General features: G+C 38.1%; 1 protein-coding gene across 6 annotated transcripts in view; it reads left to right on the top strand.

Annotated features, from left to right (window-relative positions):
* The window catches only part of Rabgap1l (RAB GTPase activating protein 1 like), an 848174-nt gene that overhangs the window by 675738 nt on the left and 148560 nt on the right, over window positions 1–23876 (top strand). For 5 of the 6 annotated variants that reach the window (XM_008826096.2, XM_029560173.1, XM_017796360.2 and 2 more), the window contains exon 19: window positions 18164–18292. In XM_008826096.2, coding sequence (XP_008824318.1) covers window positions 18164–18292 — 129 coding nt within the window. Of the gene's footprint in view, window positions 1–5575; window positions 6142–18163; window positions 18293–23876 lie in introns of those variants that run through there. The other variant, XM_008826097.3, reaches the window with a different exon arrangement.

Genomic DNA, 23876 nt, shown 5'->3' on the forward strand with positions numbered 1-23876 from the left:
AAAACATCCTTCATCAGTTGTGCCCTATCTCACAAGAGAGCAGAGCATTCCTAAAAACAAAACAAAACAAACATATACACACACACAAAACACAGTTCAGTCTACAATATTTCTCAGGAACCTTTTTTCTTTGAAATCCTATAGATGTGTAACCTGAACTGTTATATCTTTTATTTTATACTCTATTTATTTGATGTATGAGTTAAAACTATAAAATAATGAGACTCATTTCCCTGTGGTATGACTTGTAAGCTCAGTCTCATTACATTTCATTTTCACCTTTTTGTCAGTACTTTGAATAATCCATAGTGTTAGAAGCAGTATTGGATCTGTCTTCCTGCATCCAGAATTTTGTAGCACAGTGTTGGGCAGAATTAAGACTTGAGTGGCAGAAAGTTATGAGTAGTGTGGGATTTTACAGTGTCAGGACTACTCATGGTATCTTTGTCTGACCTGGTGTTTGGATCTTATGAAATTGTCAAATTATAAAGAGTTCATCTTTAAAAAGTAGTCAGCCAGACAAAAGAGAAATAGGTAGAGAACTATACTGCTGCACTTCTACTCCTCCTCGTGTGGAGAGAGCATGGTTGCTTTGCCACTTAGTCTGTCTTCAGAGTGAGCCCAAGAAGTAGGTAATTTGGCAGTGTCTTATTAGTCTATGACTGATTATTTTATTAATATTTCCAGAGTTATTTTTACCTTTATCTATTTGTTTTTGAGACAGGGTCTCATAATGTAGCCCTGATTGGCCCAAAACTTACTATATAAACCAGGCTTCAAACAGAGATCTACCTTCCTCTGCCTCCAGAGTACTGAGATTAACCGTGGTATCCCTGTTTTACGGTATAGACTGTGTTCCTCTTTTTATTAGTGTCCGTTAAACCCAGTTGTATCTTTTTCTTTTCTTTTCTTTTGGTCTTTTTGAAGCAAGATCTCCTTGTAGCCCCACCTGGTCTGGTACTCACTATGTAGACCAGGTTGGCCTTGAACTCACAGAGGTCCTCTTGCCTCTGCCCCCCATGTGCTAGGATTAAAGGTATGTGCCACTAGCCCAGCATAAACCCTGTTGTATCATCTTTGGATTCCTCACTGATTTTAAGGTCCTGAAGGTTAGAGAGTTTACATTTTCATCTTTGTTACCACCAAAATAACAGCCTAACTTTTTAAAATTCAGTGTTCTTAATTGTAGACCAGTGAACTCAGTCAAATGTGTTTTTTCATCTTAGCATGTAAATCTCTGTATGTCCTGAACATATATGGCAGCCAGGACACAGTAGAATGGCTCAGGTAGAGCACTCTCAAGTACAAGACTCTAGTCAGGACTGTACCACTGACCACTTGCTTCTAACAGACCAGAGTAACTCTTCTAGTTGTCATATTGTGGCTTTGGGGCCATTGCTTGCCCTTTCCCTCATTCCTCTCTCAGTGCAAAGGATTTCAGAGAGTACCATCCCCAAACTTACCCTGTGACACAGAATTCTTTTGAGCTAGAGGTAATTGAGGAAAGGCAGCCACAAGATAAACTCTCTGCCTGAAAGTAGAACATAGATGCCCCTGTGAAGATATCCCCACCATTTCCCATGCCAGGAAGGCTCTGCAGCCTTAGAAATGGAGAGGAGATGGCATAGGGAGTCTGGAGTCTATACAGAAGCCTTACTAACTAACGCTTATCCACAGTAATTTCCCCATACATTTGCCTTCCTGCAATTTGTCACCCTAGAAGCTCAAAGTACTTTTCCTTTGCCTTGTCACTTCTCTGAAACATCACTGCTCTTTTTTTAGATGCTGAGCAATCCCAAGTTTCACCTATTCCTTCAGTTATTTACTAATTGGTTTCTCCATATGTATGTGCCCTGCATGTTGAAGTTTTGTTGGTTTTTCTCTTATCCTGCCTTTGATCAGATTTATTCCAAAACTTCAGGCAGAGAAGCTAAATGGATTTTTAAAAAAAAGTTTTTTCTACCTCTATGGATAATTCATTCAAATTCCCATTTTATCTTGAAACTACTTTTTATAATTGAAAAAAAAATCTCTATTGGTGCATGACCATATGAAAATAAGAGTCTTACAGGCTCCTGGGATCTTGTTCATATGAACCTACATCAATGCTGTCAACATGCATAAGACCTATGCAAACTCAAGCAGACAAAACCCCAGCATAGGACTGTGGAAATGGGCATCAGGGCCCAATCTTAGTCGAAGAATTATTAGCAGCAGATTTCTGCTGGGTGAGGAAGAGTTAATCTTCTTAAAGGACTAGACCCCAGTGGATGAATTTGCACTGAGAGACATCCGGGGGGACTAACTTGACACAGTAGGCCTTAATACAAGTGACAGAATGTATCAGGGGGTGTGTACTATGGGAAGGTGCCAGTGGGGACAGGGGTATAAAGATAATTGGGATGGATTAAGATGTTCTGTATGAAATACAAAAAAAATCAATAAAAAATTTACAAAAGAAAAGAAAAAATCTCTATTATGGTAATATTAGAAAATTTGAAAAAGCATGTATTACTAACTAGTTAATTCAGATGTTTCTATTCCAATTTCTTAACTATTGTATTTTATAAGTAAAAAATATTTTTTAAATGTTCTGTGACGTGTTTCTAAACCACATCAGCAGTAAATAAGTTATTTGGGTCTTAGAAAAAAATCACAAGAAATGTTGGGATGAAGGTAACTTTTCTATGGCTTTAAAAATTCCCAGAATCCATTCTTTTATATCACTGAGTGATAGTCCAGAACAGTTACTTTACTTGATATTGATCAATATCCTGTCTGAAAGGACAACCTGAAAATAGGACCAGGACTGAGACACTCTAGAAGGTAAAGGCATAGAGGATAGATTTGTAAGGAGCAGCATGATGGGGAGGTTAGGAAACTGAGGTTCATGACCATCTGTTAGAATGCCTTTGGTGTAGTACTCTGTCGAATGTACCTCAATATTTTAAGTACTTGGTTTACTAATATAATATTTTTTAATTATCGCATTTAATACTTTTAATTTCTTTTATGAGCATCAGAGTCAAACCATACAGTTCTAAAATGATTTGATTCATTGTTTCTTTTTACCAGAATCTTTTGAGGCAAGAAGTTTTTCATTTCTAGTTTATATGAGAAAAACATAAACACTTGAAGTGTTCTTTGATGTGGGCTGAAACATCTTCCTATTCTAAAAAGTAGATCAAGCTGGGCATGGTGGCGTATACCTTTAATCCCAGCACTCAGGAGGCAGAGGCAGGGGGATCTCTGTGAGTTCAAGGCCAGCCTGGTCTACATAGTAAGTTTTAGGACAGCTGGGGGTAAAGGGAGACCCTGCATCAAAAAGACCAAAAAAAAAAAAAAAAAAAAAAAAAGTAGATCAGACCAGCACTCAAGAGATGAAGACTGATGGATTGCTGTGAGATCGAGGACTACCTGGTCTACATAGGAAGTTCCAGGCCAACTGGGGCTACAGAGAGACCCTATCTCAAAAAACAAACAAACCAAAAGAAGTAGATCAGATAAATTACTGTAAGCTTGACTTGGTGGCACATGTCTATAATTCCAAAGTGAGAGAATGCTGGAGGATCAGGAATTCAAGGCCAGTGTCAGCTACATAAAGGGATTAAGGCCAACCTGTGCTATATAAGACCCTTAGTCAAAGAATTCCCAAGGCATCACTGAATTATTCCTTCTACCACAAGCCATATTTTCAGAAGTGAAATGCCTTTGGCAGTGCTTTTTATACTCACCTATCAATAGCACTTTCTTTTCAAGTGCAAGTGTATAGACAAAGTCAAATGAAGTGCTCTCTCTCTCTCTCTCTCTTTCTCTCCCTGCCTCCCTCTGTGGGGGTGTGGGGTGTGGGGGGGTGTGGGTGTGGGTGTAGAATATGAAAGGATCAGTACTTCCTTCATGCTTAATCTCCCAGTTCCAACACAATATGCCTCATCCTAGGCAGCTCAATAAAGGTGCTGGGATCCCTCCCCGGTGCTGGGATCCCTCCCCAAGTGCTGGATTATAGGTATGTGACACAATATACATCTTAATGTTTAATATTTAAATTTTTCTTGATATTTTGGAAACAAGTCAAATGATACGTTGTTAAGGGAGGCAATATATCCCTTCCTGCTTCTTTCCTTTTAAACCCAGCTCCATAACTAACCTCTCTCTCTCTTACTAGGGTTACATATATGTGTCAGTAAATATGTTTCTATTTGATTACTTCCAGATTTGTAGCTCTTGCATGCCAGAGTAGGAAATTAGGACTCAAAAAAAAAAAAAAAACTTGCTGTGGCCTTCTTACTCATTGTGCCATGCTAAAACTTCATATGAAGATACTGGTGTGGAACTTATGAGACCACCTGCAGAACGCACAACCAGGATACTGAAGTGGATTAGATAATTGTTAGGATAATATTAAGAGACTATCCCTGAGGGTGATCTCGTGCTTTCATTTTGACACAAATGATTATTCAATTAAAATAAATAATCACTTTATCATGCAGATGGGAAAATTTTAAATTATGGCTAATTCCTCGTGCTAGCAGCCTTATTAAGAAATAATTCATTTAATCAGAGAAGATCAAAACCATATTTTGTTTTGTTTTTAAAACATCAGAATCTTACTACTCGAAAAAAATGACATTTTAAGCTACTGTTTATCAAGGTCTGTTTCTTTAGCAACTTCAGTGGTTTCTAACATGTATTCTCTTAATATTATGTTATGGGTTTCTATGTTTTAGCATATTGCATGTTTATAAGCATGGCCATCCTTCCCAGTGTGCTGTGTTTCTTCTGTACATCCTGCCATTGCAAAGAGTCATTACCATTGCATGAACACTTTAACTTGAGGGTGTGTCACTTACTAGAAGCTGGGTCCTTCTCTTCTGTTCATATTATTATTTTACCCTCACATCTTTCTTCTGTGGAGATTTCAGTAATCTGACAAGGATTGGGGCTTCCCATTTTGAACACAGATAAGATCAGACACCTATCTCTTTTTGCTAGAAAGCAAGAGTGAATAGGGTCAGCCTTTTAGATGGCTGTCCGTTGGATTTTCCTGTGATCATCACGTTTGGAGAAGCTACTTCATCTGTCTGTGGGTTTAAGATTCAACAGCATAAACTGTCAGACTAGCGCTGATTGAAGGTGGACTGGGAGGGGGAAGCATATCTGTCCAACGGCTTGCCATTGGCTTCTTATTACAGCATTCTCCCATGAGACACACTCTGCATGCTCATTCACCTACCTCCCTCCCTTCAGTCCCCTTCCTTTCTTACCCCTTCATTACTGATTCACAGCTAGAAGCAGCTAGGCAGCAGCAGCTAGGCAGCAGCCAGTGCTGCTTGTCAGGAATCACGGATTGCAATGAGCTCATCCTTTTCTCCTTGCAGCTCCTCAACTGCTCTGGCTTCCTGGCTACAGCTACTGCTGCCTGCTCATACACAAATATTCTCTCTCTCTCTCTCTCTCTCTCTCTCTCTCTCTCTCTTGTACCCTTGAGAGATTCTCAGGTTCATCAGAGTCAAGTTGATTGAAATTGTTTATAATTTCTCCCCCTTCCTCCCTCCCTCTCTTCCTCCCTCCCTTTCCCTCTCCCTTTCCTTCTCCCTCTCTCCCTCTCTCTCCTGCATACTCACACATTCTCACATGCTAGACCCTTCTGAGCAGCTTGTGCATTTTTACACATGTACCTGAACTCTTCCTGCATCGCTCCTGGCCATTTTCTTGGATTCAATTGCATTTGCCATTTTTTTATTTATATCAGCATTTGATTATTTCATTTTCCAGCCTACTTCAGGGCTCATGCGTAGTTGATAATTTGGCCAAAATGTTTTTCTCGTGGTGACATTAGCTGACAGTTCTCATCACAGACCATCTTGTGCATCGTTCCTGGGAGACATAGCCTGGCTCCCCTCTCTCTGCAGTTCTTAAGATTGTGGATTTTAAAAATCCAGCTTTCTCATTCTGGATACCTACTTACTGCTCATGGAAGAAGGGGTGCCCTGCCCAGCCCCAGCTGCTAAGCTCACACCTCCTGTCAAAAAGTCCCAGGACATGCATGACGAGAGGAGCAAGCTGGTGAATGAGTATGCGTGCCGAGTGCTGGAACTTCTGGGGATGGGGCATCGGCTGTTTGTGCCTCGGCTTCTGGCGGTGAGATTGTTTTTTATTGAACTTCATTTGTCGAGAATTTGCTTAGCCCTCTGTGAAAATGCTGCTCTAGAGGCTTGTGGTTCCTGTTTTCTTTCCTGACAAGGAAGGGCTAAGTGGCCACTGCTGTGTGGCTCCCTTGGAGCTTGGTCCACGCCACTCCTTAATTGGCTGGAGGAAATCATGGCTCTTTTCTTAGAGCACAGGGTCACATTAGTGGAAATATCTCTGTAGCAAAGATGAGGGGATTTTTATGGCTTGCTAGTTTCGTCAATAAAGCAGAAAACCCAAGAACTTGGTGTGGACATTCTGTTATTTATGTCCCAAAGGGTTAAATTTTACAACAGAGATAGCCATTTATGCAGGCTTTCCAACCTCCCCACCTGATTGCCAATTAGATTTGGGCAATGGAGATTTTACTACCTAAAAATTCTTTGGTAGGAAATTGCAAGTATCTTTCCTGGAGTGATTGAACTGTGTGTCTATAAAAACAGCTTAAAGCTTCTGGGTCTGTGCTGGGAGTCTGGGAAGTCTGGCTTATTTGTTATTTGATTTCCTGTACAAGAGAAAAATCACCCTTCCTCATTTCCTACAAAGGGTTAAAATTAAATACCCACAATCGCTGTTGCAGAGTTTCTCTTCAGTGGTTTCAGAACTATACCTAGCAACTGTTCTATGATATAATTGGTCTACAGTAGTCCTATACCATCATTTGGTAATTGAAAAAATAATTTAGCTTTGTCTGTTTTATAGAATGGTTTAATACCATTCCAGACTGTTTCTTCATTGTGGTTCTCTAAGATTCATATCTTTTCAATACAATATTTATTTGACTATATTTAGCTCTTTTTTCACCTATCTTCCTCTATTATAGTTCATTTCTGTTTATACTTCTCTTTACAATTATTGATGCTATCATATGTGTATTTACATATTAATATAATTTCTTCTGTCTAATCATAGCAGATGTTCTATAGCCTTGTGTATGAGAAATTTCCAACTGTGAAGAGAGTCTGTTCACCATTGCAAGATGAAGTTATTTGCAATGACCAGTATGCAATTATATTGCAGTTATTTGAGAAATATAATTTCTTTTCCATGTAAGGAAAAAATTGTACAAAACTGAATACATACATTTTAATTCCTAGCTATAATTATTGCTTTCCCAATTCACATTTTTAATGGATAAACAAGAAAACTGACAGATTGTGGGAAGCAATATTTTTTAAAGTTCAAAAATTTTGACACTAGAAATTGCTAAAATACATTTAAACAAATTCTCTACATCTCTGAGGAATCAGTCTTAAAGGCTACGTAACTACTGTGACTTCCCCAGTCATGTAGTGCAGCCTCTGTTTGACAATTACTTTCCAGTGTTTTGAAGTGAAGCATAAATTGATAACTAAGAATATGTCTCACACTCAAATTTGCACAAGGGATGAATTTAAAATGATTCTAGTTTTAAAAAAGTTAATGAGCAACAAAATCGACAGTGATTTGAGTTCATAAGCTTGAGATCTTAGGGAGGTTGCATGTGTCTCTCTGTTGCAACTGGACAAGTCTGGTTGCCAAATGAGGCATCTGAAGTAGCGTATCTCTCAGGTCATTTTGGACTCTACCTTTCAGAGCCCAGACAATAGTGATATTTGTACAATATGTGACTGGCATATGCTGAATTGTCTGTGAGGCCATTTGGAAATCTCTGGCCTTGTTATACACAGTTGCACTTGAAAGAATATTATTGATAAAACCAGGGTAGCTTATATTTTGGGAAATCACATGTCCTTTATTTAGCAATATGGCTGTGAATTGGGATCTGTTGTCTATTGAGTTACTGCTCAGAGTTTCACATGTATACCAGGGGGAAGTTCAGTTGTTCAGCATGGTGTTATTGGTCTGACTAATGAAGCAGGATTGATGGCTGATCTACACACGGTAGTCCTAAGAGGAATCCTGCCACATGTCATATCATTGTGTTTCCATTTCCAGTCAAGAGAACAAGACTGAAGTTTAAGGCATATCTCTGTGCCTTTTTGTCATGTTTTAAGCATAATGCATATAAGCATATACAAGTATCTTATTTTACTTTAAAAATTCCACTAATTTTTTGTTATAAATTAATTTTTCAGAAAATCAGTCAAAGCCAGGCATGGTGGGGCATGTCTGTAATCCTAGTACTCAGGAGACTGAAGCAGAAGGATCATGAGTTAAAGATCAGCCTGTGGGGCTGAAGAGATGACTCAGCAGTTAAAAACACTGACTGCTCTTGCAGAGGACCCAGGTTTGATTCCCAGCACCTACATGGCGGCTAACAACCGTCTGTAACTCCAGTTCCAGGGAATCTGACAACTGTTTTCTGACCTCTGTGGGCACTGTACAACACATTCAAAATGGTATCAGTATTTGCATACAAGCAGGCGAAACACTCATACACATAAAATAAAAATAATAAAATATTTTTAAAACATTTTTTAAAAGATAGAGAGATCAATCAGCCTGTGCTACATAGGGGGACTCTGTGTCTCAGTGAAAAAAAAAAAAAAATCAAGTAAATGACCATTTACCAAAATAGAGTTGTAGATTTGGACTCTGAACTTTATTGTTTCTGATTCACAGAGAGACCATAAAAGCACTAGAACATGAGGCCTGTGTAGTTCTTACTTGGAAAGAGACTATTAATTGAATAGAGGACACATAGGCAGTATAGAGCAATTCCCCTTGATAGATCAAGTATATAAATACTTTTAGATACTACCACAAGGCACCATTTCCATGCAATGACTTCTCAAATGTATTTCTTTAGTGAAATTAAAGTGCCAAAGATACAAACATCTTAGATATCAGTTAAATAGCATTTTCTTTGTCTAGAAACTGTGCTTTCAAATGATCCTCAGACCTCCAAAAATATTTTGGGGGCAAATAGAAATCCTATTGGACACACGAACAAAGTAAAAAAGGCCATTTAGGGTTAAAAAACAGTAAAGATGAGGAAAGAACTACACTTAGATTTTTTCCCCAAATAATCATGTAAAATTTGTTACTTTTTAGAGACCCTAAAGGAATAATTTCTCATCTAAGAGTTGTGAGAAGTTTGGAATAGAAGCAGCTGAAGCTAACACACAGATGTTAGAAGTATTTCCACCCATCTTACTTCTTAAAAGAAACAAAAGTCACTTGTAAATGCAATACTCTTACACTGAATTTTTCAGTGAGAAAGCACATTCAAAATGGTGTCAGCAATGGCACATAGCCAGAGTTCATGCTCTGTGTGTGAACCTTGGGAATGGAGGGAAAACTTTATCATGTTCAAAATTCTTCTTTACCCTCAAGAGTTTTGAGAGTGGTTTCTGTTTGTTTATTTGGTTGGTTGGTTGGTGTGGGGGTTGGGGACTTGTTACTATATGACATGAGTAGTTTTCAGATCATTATATACTAAAATCAGTGTCAGCTATAGTTTCAATATTGATATTCTGGGCTTTTTCCCACAGTGAATCCAAAGAACTCCCAGGGTAAGGATTGAATATGTGTGTGTGTGTGTGTGTGTGTGTGTGTGTGTGTGTGTGTGTGTGTGTGTGCATGTACAAGCACATGCAAGTGCAAGCAGTTGTTCTAGCTGCCCATTTAGTAACCATTGTAAGGTTTTATTTTGATAAAATTTCTTATGTTGTCAAATTATACTCTAATTGTTTTTAATTTGTGGAATTTAAAAACATTTATTTTAAGCTGGACATAGTGACACATGCCTTTAATCCCAGCACTTGGGAGGCAGAGGTAGGCAAATCTCTGGGAGATTAAGGCCAGTCTGGTCTACATAGTGAGTTCCATGACAGCTGGGACTACAGGGAGACTGTCTCAAAAAGACCAAAAAACGGGCAAAAAAATAAACAAAAAACCTAAAAGATTATTTTAAGCAGAAGTAAAAGACTAGTGGAGAGAGAATGTCTCCACTTTTTTAAAAACCTCTGTTGCTAATAGCTGTAAGGATTGCTCATTGAAGGGAGATTTTAACTTTTAAAAAGTTCAAGACTCAAATATAGAGGTTGTCAAGTGTTTATTTCTTATGCCCCTCAAAATCCCTAAGTCATCTTTATATCAAAATAAGTCCTAATGGACTCCCTAATTTGAACTATGTAAATTTTGGCTTTTAATACTGGGTCTCCTATCAGTAGAGCCTTTATGAATTTTTGTAGCAAATTTATGTTGATGTCTATTGTGTGCCTGGTAAATGGCTTCAATCCTTTTACTGAAGCACTGTAAATGATATTATATTTATAGGACATTATACTGAAATAACCTCTTCTTTCTGGATTTCTTCTATCTACTTGAAAGAAAACAGAAGTAGAACTTGCATAAATGTCTTTAATCATTCAAGCAGACTTTGTGTAGAATTCTGTCCCAATAAAGGAATGAGTAATGTCACCTTTAAAGATGTAATTGATAATCATGGTTCACATTATTTGAAAGGATTTTTCAGAAAGCTTGGAGCATAAAAAAATGGGTACTGGTTAAGCCGCTGATATTTAGTTGTTATCCTTTAGTAGTTCTGACTGAAAAGATGGTAGGGTTTTTACAGTTAAAGAGAAAGGAAACGTGTTTGTTGATTTAAATATCCTTAGTTCTTATCTGTATTGTCTTTAGCTAACAAATAACATGTAACTTAACAAATAATGTTGGGAAAATACTTGCCTTTTCATTATTTTATTTTCCCTTGCTGTTATTCTGAAAATGTTATTGAAAAAACTCTAAGAATTTCCAAGATGTGGGGCTGGAGAGATGGCTCAGCAGTTAAGAACACTGGTTGTTCTTGCAGAAGACCCAGGTTCGAATTCCAGAACCCACATGGCAGCTAACAACTGTCTGTAACTCCAGTTCCAGGGGATCCGACAACCTCTTCTGACCTCAGCGGGCATTGTACGGCACAGGTGCACTTACCTACATGCAGGCAATATATGCATACAGATAAAATAAAAATAAACAAAATTGAAAAAATAATTTCCAAGATGAAGAGTGATAGTCTGTCAAGTTTAAACCAATTCTAGCTTGACAAAATTCTGTGCAGCACAACCTCTTTGGGGTCCTTGCTTTGACTGCTAAAGTGTGATTCTGCCTGTCAGCAGAACATTGTTAGGACTTAATTCTTATCATCATGAAATCATATGTTAAGCCTCTCTTCATTATCAGAGGATTAGCATTCACAAATTATAAACTTAATTATAACCATTAAGTTGTCTTCTTCATAGCCAGGCAGTTATTACTTAGTGTATATATGTAAACTAGTAGGCCTGGTTGGAGCCATGTTTTATTTTCATAGAAAGCAATACTACTTATGTTTTAAAGGACTAACAATATTATCTTAATTCTTGACATTCATGAAATGTATATACTTAATAAAATGTGTTCAGTGTTATTCACATTTTGCTATATATATATATAAGATGTGTTTAAGGGTTACGTGAAGAAGATGGAGTTTTCAAAAAGGACAAGTAATGTAACAAAATCTCTGAGTTGTGAGACTTTATGTTGAACTATTTTTTAAGATTTTATATTTATTTTATTTTACTTTATTTTTTGTTTTTAAGATAGGGTCTCACTATGTAGTTCTGGCTATCCTGCAGTTTGATATGTACACCAGGCTGGGCTCAATCTCACAGACATTTACCTCCCTCTGCCTTTGGAGTGCTGGTATTAAAGGCGTGAGCCACTATACCTGGCCAGGAATTTGTTTTTATTTTTAATTATGGGTGGGAGTATGTACACATGATTACAGGTACCCGTGGGGGCCAGAGGCTTTGAATACTCCAGGACCTGAAGTCACAGACAGCTGTGAGTCACCTGACTTGGTTGCTAGGAATTGAACTTGGTCCTCTGGAAGAGCAACAAACAAGTTGTCTTAACTGCTGATCTCCTTAGTCCCAATATGTTGAACTTACAAAAAATTTTTCCTGGAACTTGGAAGATGGATCAGTGGGTAAAGCACTTGCTGTGCAAACAAGAAGACCTCAGCTCCAATCCCCAGCACCCACATAAAAGGCAAGTGTGGCAGCATGCACCAGTACCCTAACACTGGGGGATAGAGACTGTAGATCCTGCAGATTTGCTATAGTAAACTTCAATTTTAGTGAGAAACCCTGTCTGAAAAATAAGGTAGAGAGGTGATTGAGGAAGACATTCTGCCCTTCATATGCATAATACTTCTGGGCAAACATACTCACCCCCCACCCCACCCCCACCAATTTTCCTTTCTTTGTTGGGAGCCATGGACTATGTGATCTAAAAACAAATATACAATGAACCTTCCAAGTAGGCATATGTATATAAATTATCTTTTTAAGTACTCTTTTAAAACAAAAAGCAGACTAAAGGTATAACTAAGTGGTAGGGCATGTGAGTAGTATTAATGAGACCCTGGTTCTATTCTCAGCTCAAAAAATACCAAAAACAAAATCCATTTTCTGGTAAGTTCTTAAGGAGGCACCCAAATCTTTGCAGAGCCTGAAGTATCTATGCCTGGATTGTAGAGGGAAAAACCTCTTAGATACAGTTACCAGAAATTGGAGTTGTCCCTATAAGCTTATAATCTACTTATGGCATTACAAAGGCATTTTAGTTGATATTTGATGATTATAGAGGTCCCTTCAAGATAGGAAATTGGAAGACGGGGTATGGTGGTACATGCCTTTATCCCAGAACTCAGGAGACAGAGGCAGGCAGATCTCCAGCCTGGTCTACATAGTGAGTTCCAAGCCAGCTGGAGCTACAGGGGAGACCTGGTCTCAAAAAAAAGTGGGGGCTGGAGAGATGGTTCATTGGTTAAGAGCACTGGCTGCTCTTGCAGAGGACTTGAGTTCAGGTCCCAGTACCTACATGGTAGCTCACACCTCTCCTTAACTCCAATGCCAAGGGATTTGGTGCCCCTCTTCTGGCCTCCATGGCACTGCATGCACATGGTACACTTACATACTTGCAAGCAAACACAAATACACAAAATACAAATAAATAAAAATTAAAAAACAGAAGATAGGAACTTGGAGGTAACCCCCATTGGACTCAAAGTAGGACTATAGGTTGTCTTCTAGAATACTAACAAGCAAAAATTTTAAATGGTTTTTGCTTATTGACATTCTGTTTATCATTTACAATGAAATTAGCTTTATTGACGTCCACAAGAATTATCAGAACTTAGACTGCTTTTTTTTTATAAGATCATTTGTGTATGTGCAGGTGTGTGTGCTTGTCTTCCTCTCTTTCTTTGTCTTATTCTCTCTCACTGAACCTGGAGCTAGGCTGGCAGCCAGCAAGCCCTAGTCCTCCTATCTCTACCCCCATCAGCACTGGAGTTGCAGATGTGTGTGTCCCTACACCCAGCTTTCTATGTGGATGCTGCTATTGGAACTCAAGTTCTCATGCTTGCACACCCAGGCTTCTTAACCACTAAGCTTCTCTCTAACCCCTAGACTGATTTCTTTTTTAAAATATTTTATTTATTGTTTTATGTGTATGCATGTATTGCCTGCATGTAGGTAAGTGCACCTGTGTCGTGCAATGCCCGCAGAGTCAGATCCCCTGGAACTGGAGTTATAGACAGTTGTTAGCTGCCATGTGGGTGCTGGGATTCGAACCCGGGTCTTCTACAAAAACAACCAGTGTTCTTAACCACTAAGCCATTTCTCTAGCCCCTGGACTGCTTTCTTTATGGGACTAAAGATATCAGTGAGAGCAGGTAACTATTTTGAACCACAAAAAATACCAATATCCAAGAATGTGTGAGCAACACAGAGGCAACTTAACCAGTCAACCCTTATATCTGCTTTGGAATTAACAAAATATGCTTTTATACCTTAATGTATTTCATTCTCAAAATGGGAAAAAATGTACAATATCACAAGTTAGCCAGAGTTGAAATTAGAATAAATTTATTGCAATCTTTGTGACCATATTTGAGTACCTTTATATGTCAAGTACCTTCCAGAGTCTGAGGTTGCCAGTTCCTTGTTTCCAGTTCTGGGCCTCCCTGCTCTGTGGTTGTCATAGAGATTTTTTCTTCTTGTTCAACTGAGTTGAACAAGTCAGTGCCAATAGTGTCTATTATTACTGTTGTTGTTGTTATTATTACTGTGTATGTGTAATGAAATGAGCAGGGGTGGCACACACATGCCAGGGTGCACATTTGGAGGTCAGGGGATGACTTTGCGAAGTCAGTTCTCTTCTACCTTTATGTGCATTCTGGGGCTCAAACTCAGGTTGTCACATTTGCACAGCAAGTGCTTCACACACAGAGCCATCTCACCAGCCCTCCAGCAGTGTCTTGGAGTAGACAGCTGCTAGGTGATTTGACTTCTGCTGTCTAGAGACTCAGCCAAAGGTGAGCTTCAGTACCACCCTCACGGGGAGACCTGCACAGCCAGCACTGCTCTAGAAAACATGACCTCTAAGAACCATCTCTGTCAGCATGGCCATTTATTCCTACCTGATTAAAGGTCCAGTGTTCATTAAAGAGGCAGGATTCTTCACTCTTGATTCCAATTCTTTCTGCATGTATATGAGTTCAATGGCTAGATTTGAAATTAGGCCTTGAGCAGATTTAGAAAATCAGGTAGCCAAGTTACTGCCTATAGGCAAAAGATGCATATTTTTTTTAGGTAACTAGAGATTAGTTGCACTGAAAATAGAAGCGCCTTCATAGACCTCTGAGTAATGTCAGGAAAGGCCTATTACTGTTTCCCTATAATTTCTACAAGCAGTCCATTGTGAATGTTTCAAACCATTACTAGAGAGCTAGCCACGGGAACCCATACTACAAGTGAAAAAGGAAGATGAGAGACATGGAGTGTTCTAGATAACTGGTAGCTGTATTTTCTCCAGTAATCTGGCCATTATTTCAATTAGAGACTTTCAGATAGATGTTTTTTTTTCCACTAACCACCTTTTCCTACTAATTTAAGATGAATTGAAAAATAACTGAACATGCTGTCTGGCATTGATTGCCCTCACATGAGAGAATTTATGAGGAAGGAACCAAATTTGAGATGTCCTGAAGGTTTGGGTTTTTGTTTTTGTTTTTTTAATGTTACTGTTAACTTCTCTCTACTTCCTGACCACTAATTTGCCAAGTTATGGTGGCCAAACCCTAGCCCATTGTGACCCTGCCTGGAATATTAGTTGACATGTTCTTCTCTTTTCATGTTTCTGTTTAAAGGGCAGAGGAGGGACTGGAGAGATGGCTCATTGGTTAAGAGCACTGACTGCTCTTGTAGAAGACCTGGGTTTGATTTCCAGCAACCGCATGGTAGCTAACAACCAGATGGCTAACAACCATCCATAACTCCAGTTCTAGGGGATCTGACACCCTCTTCTGACCTCTTCAAGCATTGTGCAACATGGATACATTTGCATACATGCAGGAAATATGCTCATACACATAAAATAAGAATAATAAATAAAATAAAAAAATAAAGGGCAGAGGAGAAGTGATGAAAATTACATATATCAAAAAAGAACACAATAAACTGGGCTGTGGCACACACCTTTAAGCCTGACACCCAAAAAGCAGAAGCAGGTGGATCTCTGTGAGATTGACACAAGCCTGGTCTACATAGCGAGTTCCAGGCCAGCTGGGGCTACAGGGAGACCCTTTCTCAACAAAACAATGAAACAAACAAAAATCAAAAGACGAACACACTAGATCTCATTCATTTATTCAGAAACAGACTTTGAGTGCATCCTGTATTCTGCCCATTGTTCTTGTTGATGTGGATAAAATAGTAAATACACAGGTGAAGGGGTCAGAGAAACTTTGTTCAAGGGAAAAGAGAAGCATATCAAGTGGAAAATGATTTGGTATGGGATGAGATGAGCACAAAGAATTTAAATGTGCAGAAAAGGCCTCATTCAGATCTTACATTTGAACTCAAATCTGGATCACAGAAAGTTGCTATCCTTGTGAGGACCTGAGTATATTCCAGACAGGGGAACAGCAGCCTTCAGTTTTGAATGAACTTGGTGTGTACAAGAAAAACAGAATGAAGGCATTATCCTGGAGCTTAAAAACCACAAAAAGAACTGACTTAAGGGACACCATAACTCAGGTCATCAAAGGCTCTGTGGACACTGAAGAGTTTGGATTTCATTCTCAGCATACTGAAGATCACAAGAGGGCTCACACAGAAGAGTTAGGTGACCTGAAATAGTTCCATCTGCCAGCTAGGACAAGTGAGTGAGGGGAGCAAGAATTGAAATGGGGAGACCTTTGGGAAACAGCTCAAGCAAAGAGATGGAAGTGGCTTGGACCAGAGTGTGGTGAAAAGAACTCAGGTCCTCTTGTAAGCAGGAAGTTTTTTGTATTTTCAATGCAGTATTTAGGGTTAATCAGCCTTACATTTGAATTTAAATAAAATAACATTTGAACTGTCATATTCTATGATTTCTAAGGACCATTGTGCATACAGGGTGTGTGTGTGTGTGTGTGTGTGTGTGTGTGTGTGTGTGTGTATATATACGTATGTATGTATGTATGTATATATATGTGTGTATATATACGTATGTATGGGTGGATATGTGCATGTGTACCTATGCATGGGGAGGCAAGAGCTCAGTTTCTGAGGTCTTCTCAGTCATTTTCCACTTTATATATTTAGACAAGGCTAAGTGGCCAATGAACTCCAAGCCAGTGCTGGGGTTTCAGACATGCATTACCATGCCCAGCTTTTTCTTGGATAGTGGGGATCCCAACTCAGGAATTCATGTTTTCATGGTGCTTCTACCCTATGAGCCATCTCCCAGCCCAACAAAGAACATTGTTTTCAATTACTAAAGTTTTTGACAATTAAATGGTGTCTTTAAAACATTTTTTTGGAGATGGGTATCATTCTATAGCTCAGGCTCACCTGGAACTCAATATAGAACACCAGCTGACCTCAAACTTATAGTGAGCCTCCTGCCTCAGCCTCAAGAGTGTTGGAACTACAGATCTGAGCTGTCTTGCTCAGCTAAATCACTTAATATCTTTTTTACTTTATTTCTGTGTTCTATTCTACCTAAATCTGTAGTAAGTATCAGAGGTTTTGTACAAGTTGTTTTATAGTTGCTTACAAAAACATAGCTCCAGGCTGGGCATGGTGGCACATGCCTTTAGTCCCAGTACTTGGGAGGCAGAGGCAAGTGGATCTTTGTGAGTTCAAGGCCAGCATGGTCTACATAGTGAGTTCAGGCCAGCTGGGACTACAGGGAAACCCTATCTCAAAAAGGCAAAAAAATAAATAAATAAATAAACAAAAACATTGCTCCAGAAAAAAAAAACAGCAAAATCTAAAGAAAAATAACCCATGACTTTTTTTTACTTAGAGAAACGTTTTGTTTCCTTTCAGTCTTTCTTCCTATGCACAGTATTCTTATTTCCAAATGGTGATTTTTAAAGTAAGTGAATTTTGCAAAGAACTTTTCAAAAATAAGAAGTCAGTAGTTGAATGGCTTGCTTCATTTGCTTCTTCATAGCATTCTCTAGGTGTTGGATCAATTTCTTATTTTCTTCACTTCAGCTGCTGTGGTCATTAGTTTAAAAGCCATCTTCCCATTAGGTATTTATTATGTAACTCTGATGGGCTTTGATTGCTTTGTTTGTGTCTTGAGTGAGATTTGTAATACTCTTTAAAATGCTCATCGAAGTAAAGTCACAGATTAATCCAATAGTTCACTTTTTTTTTTTTTGGATTTGTTTTCTCAGAAGTATAGCTTGATAAGCTTTGCCAGGATCCATCATTGTAATCTTCAGGTAGTATAAGTGAAATGTAGATTTGTTAATTAATGCTTACGTTGCTTTAAGATCTAATTTATTTCAGTGTGTACCAATATGTTCTGAAGAGTTTAAATACTAGAACTGTATTCTAAACGTTTTTGGAGCTAATTAGATATTATCTATGAAAGTATATTCAGGAAGATCAACATTCATTTTGTAATTTATTGATGTAATTTATTGATATAATGCATACAGGCTAAAATATAGTGATGTGTCTTGGTGATTGTTTTACAGACCTCAAAGGAAGACCTTCTTCAGGCTGATTTTGAAGGTGCTTTGAAGTTCTTCAGAGTTCAGCTTCCAAAGAGATACAGGGCAGAGGAAAATGCAAGAAGATTGATGGAGCAGGCCTGCAATATTAAAGTAAGATCCATGAACTTATATGTGATGAAGATATCATTTGTCTCTGTGGAGTTGTCTCTGTGGTTTCTGAGTGTGTTTTAGGTGATGTTGTGTATGAACTCGTCTCTCTTGGACTTTTTGTCATGCTATAGTATAGATAGTTCTTCTTTTAGTAGGAAGGTAACAAGCACAGATTGTAATAAAAGGGAGACAAACATTTATCTTCTAGGTGGGGCTCTAGAATGGGCTGCTGTGATAGTGGTTTCCATGACAGCAGACTTGGTATTTAGCTTTTGCCATCTGTTTTAAGATTATTTAGGACAAAGCAGGAAAAGCCTGCCAAGCAAAGCTTTTCTTTCCCTAAGGTCCTGGAACAGTTTGAGTCTTGATCGTCCACTGCCATCTCACATCTGCCAGATGCTTGTAAATATATTGGTCTATGTGATAAAACCAGACAAATGTTATTAAATTGAAATTGAGAACTCTTTAAAAAATGAAAATTTACATGAGAGCATACTTCTAAAAGATTTAGAACGGGTTTGTTAATGTTAGTTCTTATTCCTCTGGAATATGCTTACCCGACCATGATATAAATATAAATTTGTTTCTTAGACAAACTTTAAATTTATTTTATTTTATTTATTATTTTTATTTTATGTATATGAGTGTATTGCCTACATATATGTAAGTGGACCTATGTCATGCAGTGTCCACAGAGGTCAGAGAGGGCATCAGATCCCCTGGAACTGGAGTTATGAACTAATGTTAGCTGCCATGTTGGTGCTGGGAATTGAACCTGTGGACCTTAAATTTTTGCAGACAAAAACAGATAATAAACAATTAGCATATTAAACTATTGATATCTTAAAAGATGATAAGTAGAAGTAGAAAAAGTAAAAGGGCAATGGGGAGTTGTGATTATTTCACTAGAGTCAGTGTAGACCTCATTGAGAATGTGAGCCAAACAGTAACTCATGGAAATGTCTAGCAGAGAATTCCAGGCATGGCAACAGCCAGTTCAAAGGTTCTGAGACCACCTCAGGCCATGTGAGTTTAACGAATGGCACGTAGGCCAATAGAATTGGAAAGAAGTAAATGAAATCAGATTAGTAGACATTTGAGCTCCCACCAGGAGCCAGAAGCTGTCAGTTGTTATAAGGATTTAGCCTTTACTTTGAAGGGGGAGCCCTTGCAGGGAAAAGTGATATGATCTGGGGGTTCTTAGAGGATCACATCAGCTATACTATTAAGAATGATTAAGAGATAAGACTGGAGAGATGCTCAGTGGTTAAGAGCACTGACTGCTCTTGCAGAGGACCCAGGTTCAGTTCCTCCCACCCATATGGTGGCTAACAGCCATCTGTAACTCCAGTTCAAGGAAATCCATCGCTCTCATCTGACCTCTATGGGCATTGTACGACACAGGTGCACTTATGTACATGCAGGCAAAACACTCATACACATAAATAAAAATGAAGAAATTTTTAAAAAAATTTTAAAGAGTGGGTACGAGAAGTAGAACAAGAGAACTTGAAGTAATCCCGTGGGTAGATAGTGAGCAACTGAACTGGGAGAAGAAATGGAGGTGAAGGTGATGGAAACCTGAGTGGGGCTTGAAATTTTCATTATGTATTAAATGTAGCCATGAAAGAAAAAGCCACGTTCATTTTAGATGTCGAGCTGAGCAACTAAAGCATAAATGTTTCCATTAATTTAGTGAGCTCATTACTTAAGATACAATTATAGGAGTTTAATAAGTAATTGACATAGAGTTCTTTTAGGTACTATTCCCACTGTAACACTTTTTGTATAACACTTTTGATTTTAAATTCTAACCTATTTTAAAATAAATTATAAATGCCCCAAAGCCCAATTCAATGCTGAAAGTAAATAAATGAATAGGAAAACAAAAATCAAAACAAAACAAAACAAGTCTTTCAAATGAACCTTATATTTTAAAAGCTTATTTTGTAAGTATGTTAAAAAACAAAACAAAACAAAAACCTCTGAGATCTTCATCCTTAAATGCACACTTGTCAAAGCCTTCAAGACCGATTATTTGAGCTGAACCTGGTAGCTTCTAACTATAATGCCAACACTGCAGATATTGAAACAGGGAGATTGATTTGATTCAAGTTCAAAGCCAGCCCAACCTACAGAATGTCTCAAAAAGTAACAAGAGACATGGAGGGAGGAGAGGAGATGAGGGAGAGGGAGAGAGAAGGGGAGAGAAAAAAAGAGGGGGAAGGAGAGGAGACAGAACGACGGGGGCAGGGGCTTGAGGGGGCAGCAATTATTTGACTGAACCCGTATATCTAAGCCCAAACCATATTTGAAAGTGTATTCCAGATGTTGGGGACAACTAACTAAATTTTATAGGAACCTGAAAGTAGATTTCAGCCACCAATTGTCCAGAGATGCCAGAGAAGTAGGATTAACTGGGGCAATGCTGTTGCAACTGCTAAAATAAAACATCCGGTTTCATAATGAAAAGGTAAACTAGGCCTGGTGATACATGCTTTTAATCCCAGCACTCTGGAGGCAGAAGCAAGCAGATTCTGTGACTTCAAAGTCAGGCAGGGCTACATAGTGAAACTCTGTCTGAAACAAAACAAAAAGAAAAAATGAAATAAAAAGGTAGGGAATTATTAGATATATAGGTAAGGTAGAACTATAAGGGTTTTCAAAGGAAATTGAGTAGCACTGGCAAGAGATTGTGAATGGAAAAACTAATTTTTTTTAAATGATTTGTATTTAAGGAGGAAGCATAAAAATTTACATCATGTTAATTAGTAGAGGTGATAAACATTACCATTGAAATCTACCTGATGACTTTATATCCATACTCAGGTGCCAAGGATCCAAGTGTAACCAACTGTGACTAGAAATAATCAGATACATAGAGATTAAAGACACATGTGCAAACATATAAGCATTAGTAGCATTAAAAATGTAGGAAACAGCATATTTTAAAATGAAATGGAGATCTTCTTTAAAATGGAGATCTTTTTGGTTAAAACCTCATTCAATTTTATGTCAAACAGGGCTTATACTGAATTTAATATTATATAACTGTATTGATTCAACTTTGAACCTAAAAATTTTGTAGCCACTTTTGAAAGAGATGTATCTTTGCTCTGGAAATTGTTATTGAGTATGTTGAAGCTGTAATGAAATGCTTCTTCTAAAAAATAAAAAAATAAATTAAAAAATGAAACCTATAGGGGAAGATTTTTCTCCCCAATATAATTTATAAAATTCCTTAGGGGAAGTAGTTAATAGTTGTCAGTCAGAAACATGGGATCTGGGGTCATAGATATAAGCATAAAACATTTGAAGGCAAGTCAAAATATGATCTCAGTAGGGTATTCCTAAAGTATTACCTGAGGCTAGACTGAGTTATGTGATGTGACCAGGTAAATATGTTTTTAGGAAGTTTTAATAATCAGAGTTTTAAAATAATTTAAACATGGGACTGGAGAGATGGCTTAGTGGTTAAGAACACTACTTGTAGAGGGCCAGGTTTCCCAGCACTCACATGGCAGTTAACAACCATCAGTAAACTCTAGTTCCATGGCATTGGACTCCCTCTCCTGGCCTCCCTGGTGGGCACTTCATGCACTTGGTACACCTATATTCATGTAGGCAAAACATTCATATACATAAAATAAAAATAAATAATTTTTTAAGTGGAAAACAACAATTTAACAGTGCTTCAGTAGAATTTTTCAGATTCTTTTTTGAATGACTTGTGGCCTTTTCTTAACTATTTAGAGTAGCACTGACAGGACATCATTATAATTTGTTGCATGATTGTGGAGTTGTTGATTAGGAGGTAGAGGTGAAGTGAAAATGAAAGAAGTAGCTCTGACCCTATTTAGTTTATATTTTATTAGTAAATAATTTTAACAAAATTTCAGCTGCAAAGGACAGCTGGGCATGGCGACACATGGATTAACTGTAACACTCAGGAGGCTGAGGCAGAAGGATTCCCACAAGTTTTGAGGCCAGCTTTAGCTATAGTGACATCTTGTCTCAAAAAATAAGTAAATAAATAAATAATAAAATGCAAAAAGTGTTATTAACCTAAAAACATTAACCTTAGAGGAAGAAGATGAGTTATTGGGTCCTATTTTGCACCAGGAACTATACCAAAAACCCTGAGGAAATAGGGATTAAAATGAGGCCTGGAGGATTAAAGGAGTGGAACCAGGCAGAATTCAAAAGGAAAGGTTGATGCATTGACATTAAAAAAAAAAAAAAAAAAAACAAGCTGAGGAATGGAAACTGATGAAGTAAGAAGGCAGCAAATACTTGGAAGTGTGTGGCGTGTGAATATTAAGGGAAAGGGCATTTGTTTCAGAACCCCATAGGTGAGAAAATGTGTAGTTATCCAAGACTTAATAGTAGGTCATGATCAGAGATTAAGGTGGGAGAAGGGCCAGTGTATGGGGATGAGGGTATTCAAAAACTGGCACTGTAAGCAGGAGCCATAGGAAGCAATCTGGATTTTACCTTGAGGGTACTGGTAAGCATTGAGAGGTTTTGAAAAGGAGACAGAAATGACCAGGTTTATGTTTTAGAAATATCATTCTAGCCACTGTGTTGAGACTGAATTGAAAGATGTTATACTGGATGTTGGTGATAGAACTTTTCAGGTACTGTTGCAGTAGTCAAATGAGGAATAACCACATTGTTATGGGCTGGAGAGAGATAGAAAGAGATAGAATCAGCAGATCTCAGTGATTAAATGACCACTGCAGCAGAGGAAGAGAGCCAGTAATGATATTCAGCATTCCTACATAGAGAACTTCATAATAATCACGCTGAGAAAGGAAACAAAAGAGAACAAATTACATAGGTAGATGATGATAAGTTAAGGATGTCTTAAGATTGTGGTTCATATCCACAAACTAATATCCAAGTAAACTGCAAAGTCCAGTAGCCAGGTGGGTATTGAAATAAGAGCTGAGCTAAAAGCAGATATTTGATTAATCAACTGTTTAAAAAATCAAAGGCATGGGCTGGAGAGATGGCTCAGCAGTTAAGAACACTGGTTGTTCTTGCAGAAGACCTGGGTTTGAATCCCAGCACCCACGTGGCAGCTAACAGCTGTCCATAACTCCAGTTCCAGGGGATCTGACAGCCTCTTCTGTCCTCCATGGGCATTGCACAACACGGGTGCACTTACCTACATGCAGGCAATACACACACACACATAAAATAAAAATAATAAATATGAAAAAAAAATCAAAGGCATCCTGATAGGTTATCTAATCCCAAGAGGTCAGCCCTTAACACATGTATACAGGAGAACCACTAAATGGACTCAGTGCAGTGTGTATGTGTGTAATGATAATCAAAGGAGAGGACAAGAGATTGAGGGCAAGTGGGGGTGGCACAGGAGAGTTGGTGGGTTGGGGGGACTGAAAAGATGGAAATGATCCAAATACAATACTCATGTATGAAATTCTAAAAAAAAAAAAGAAAGAAAAGAAAAAGAAATGAAGTAGATATTTGGAAGATTTTAAAACCATGGGAGCAGGTGAATTCTCATAGAAGAGCATACAAAATGATCAGAGAGAAAGGTTGCAGATTGATGCAT

The sequence above is a fragment of the Nannospalax galili genome, unplaced genomic scaffold, assembly GCF_000622305.1.
Source record: "Nannospalax galili isolate Female #2095 unplaced genomic scaffold, S.galili_v1.0 scaffold429, whole genome shotgun sequence".
Classification (NCBI taxonomy): domain Eukaryota; kingdom Metazoa; phylum Chordata; class Mammalia; order Rodentia; family Spalacidae; genus Nannospalax; species Nannospalax galili.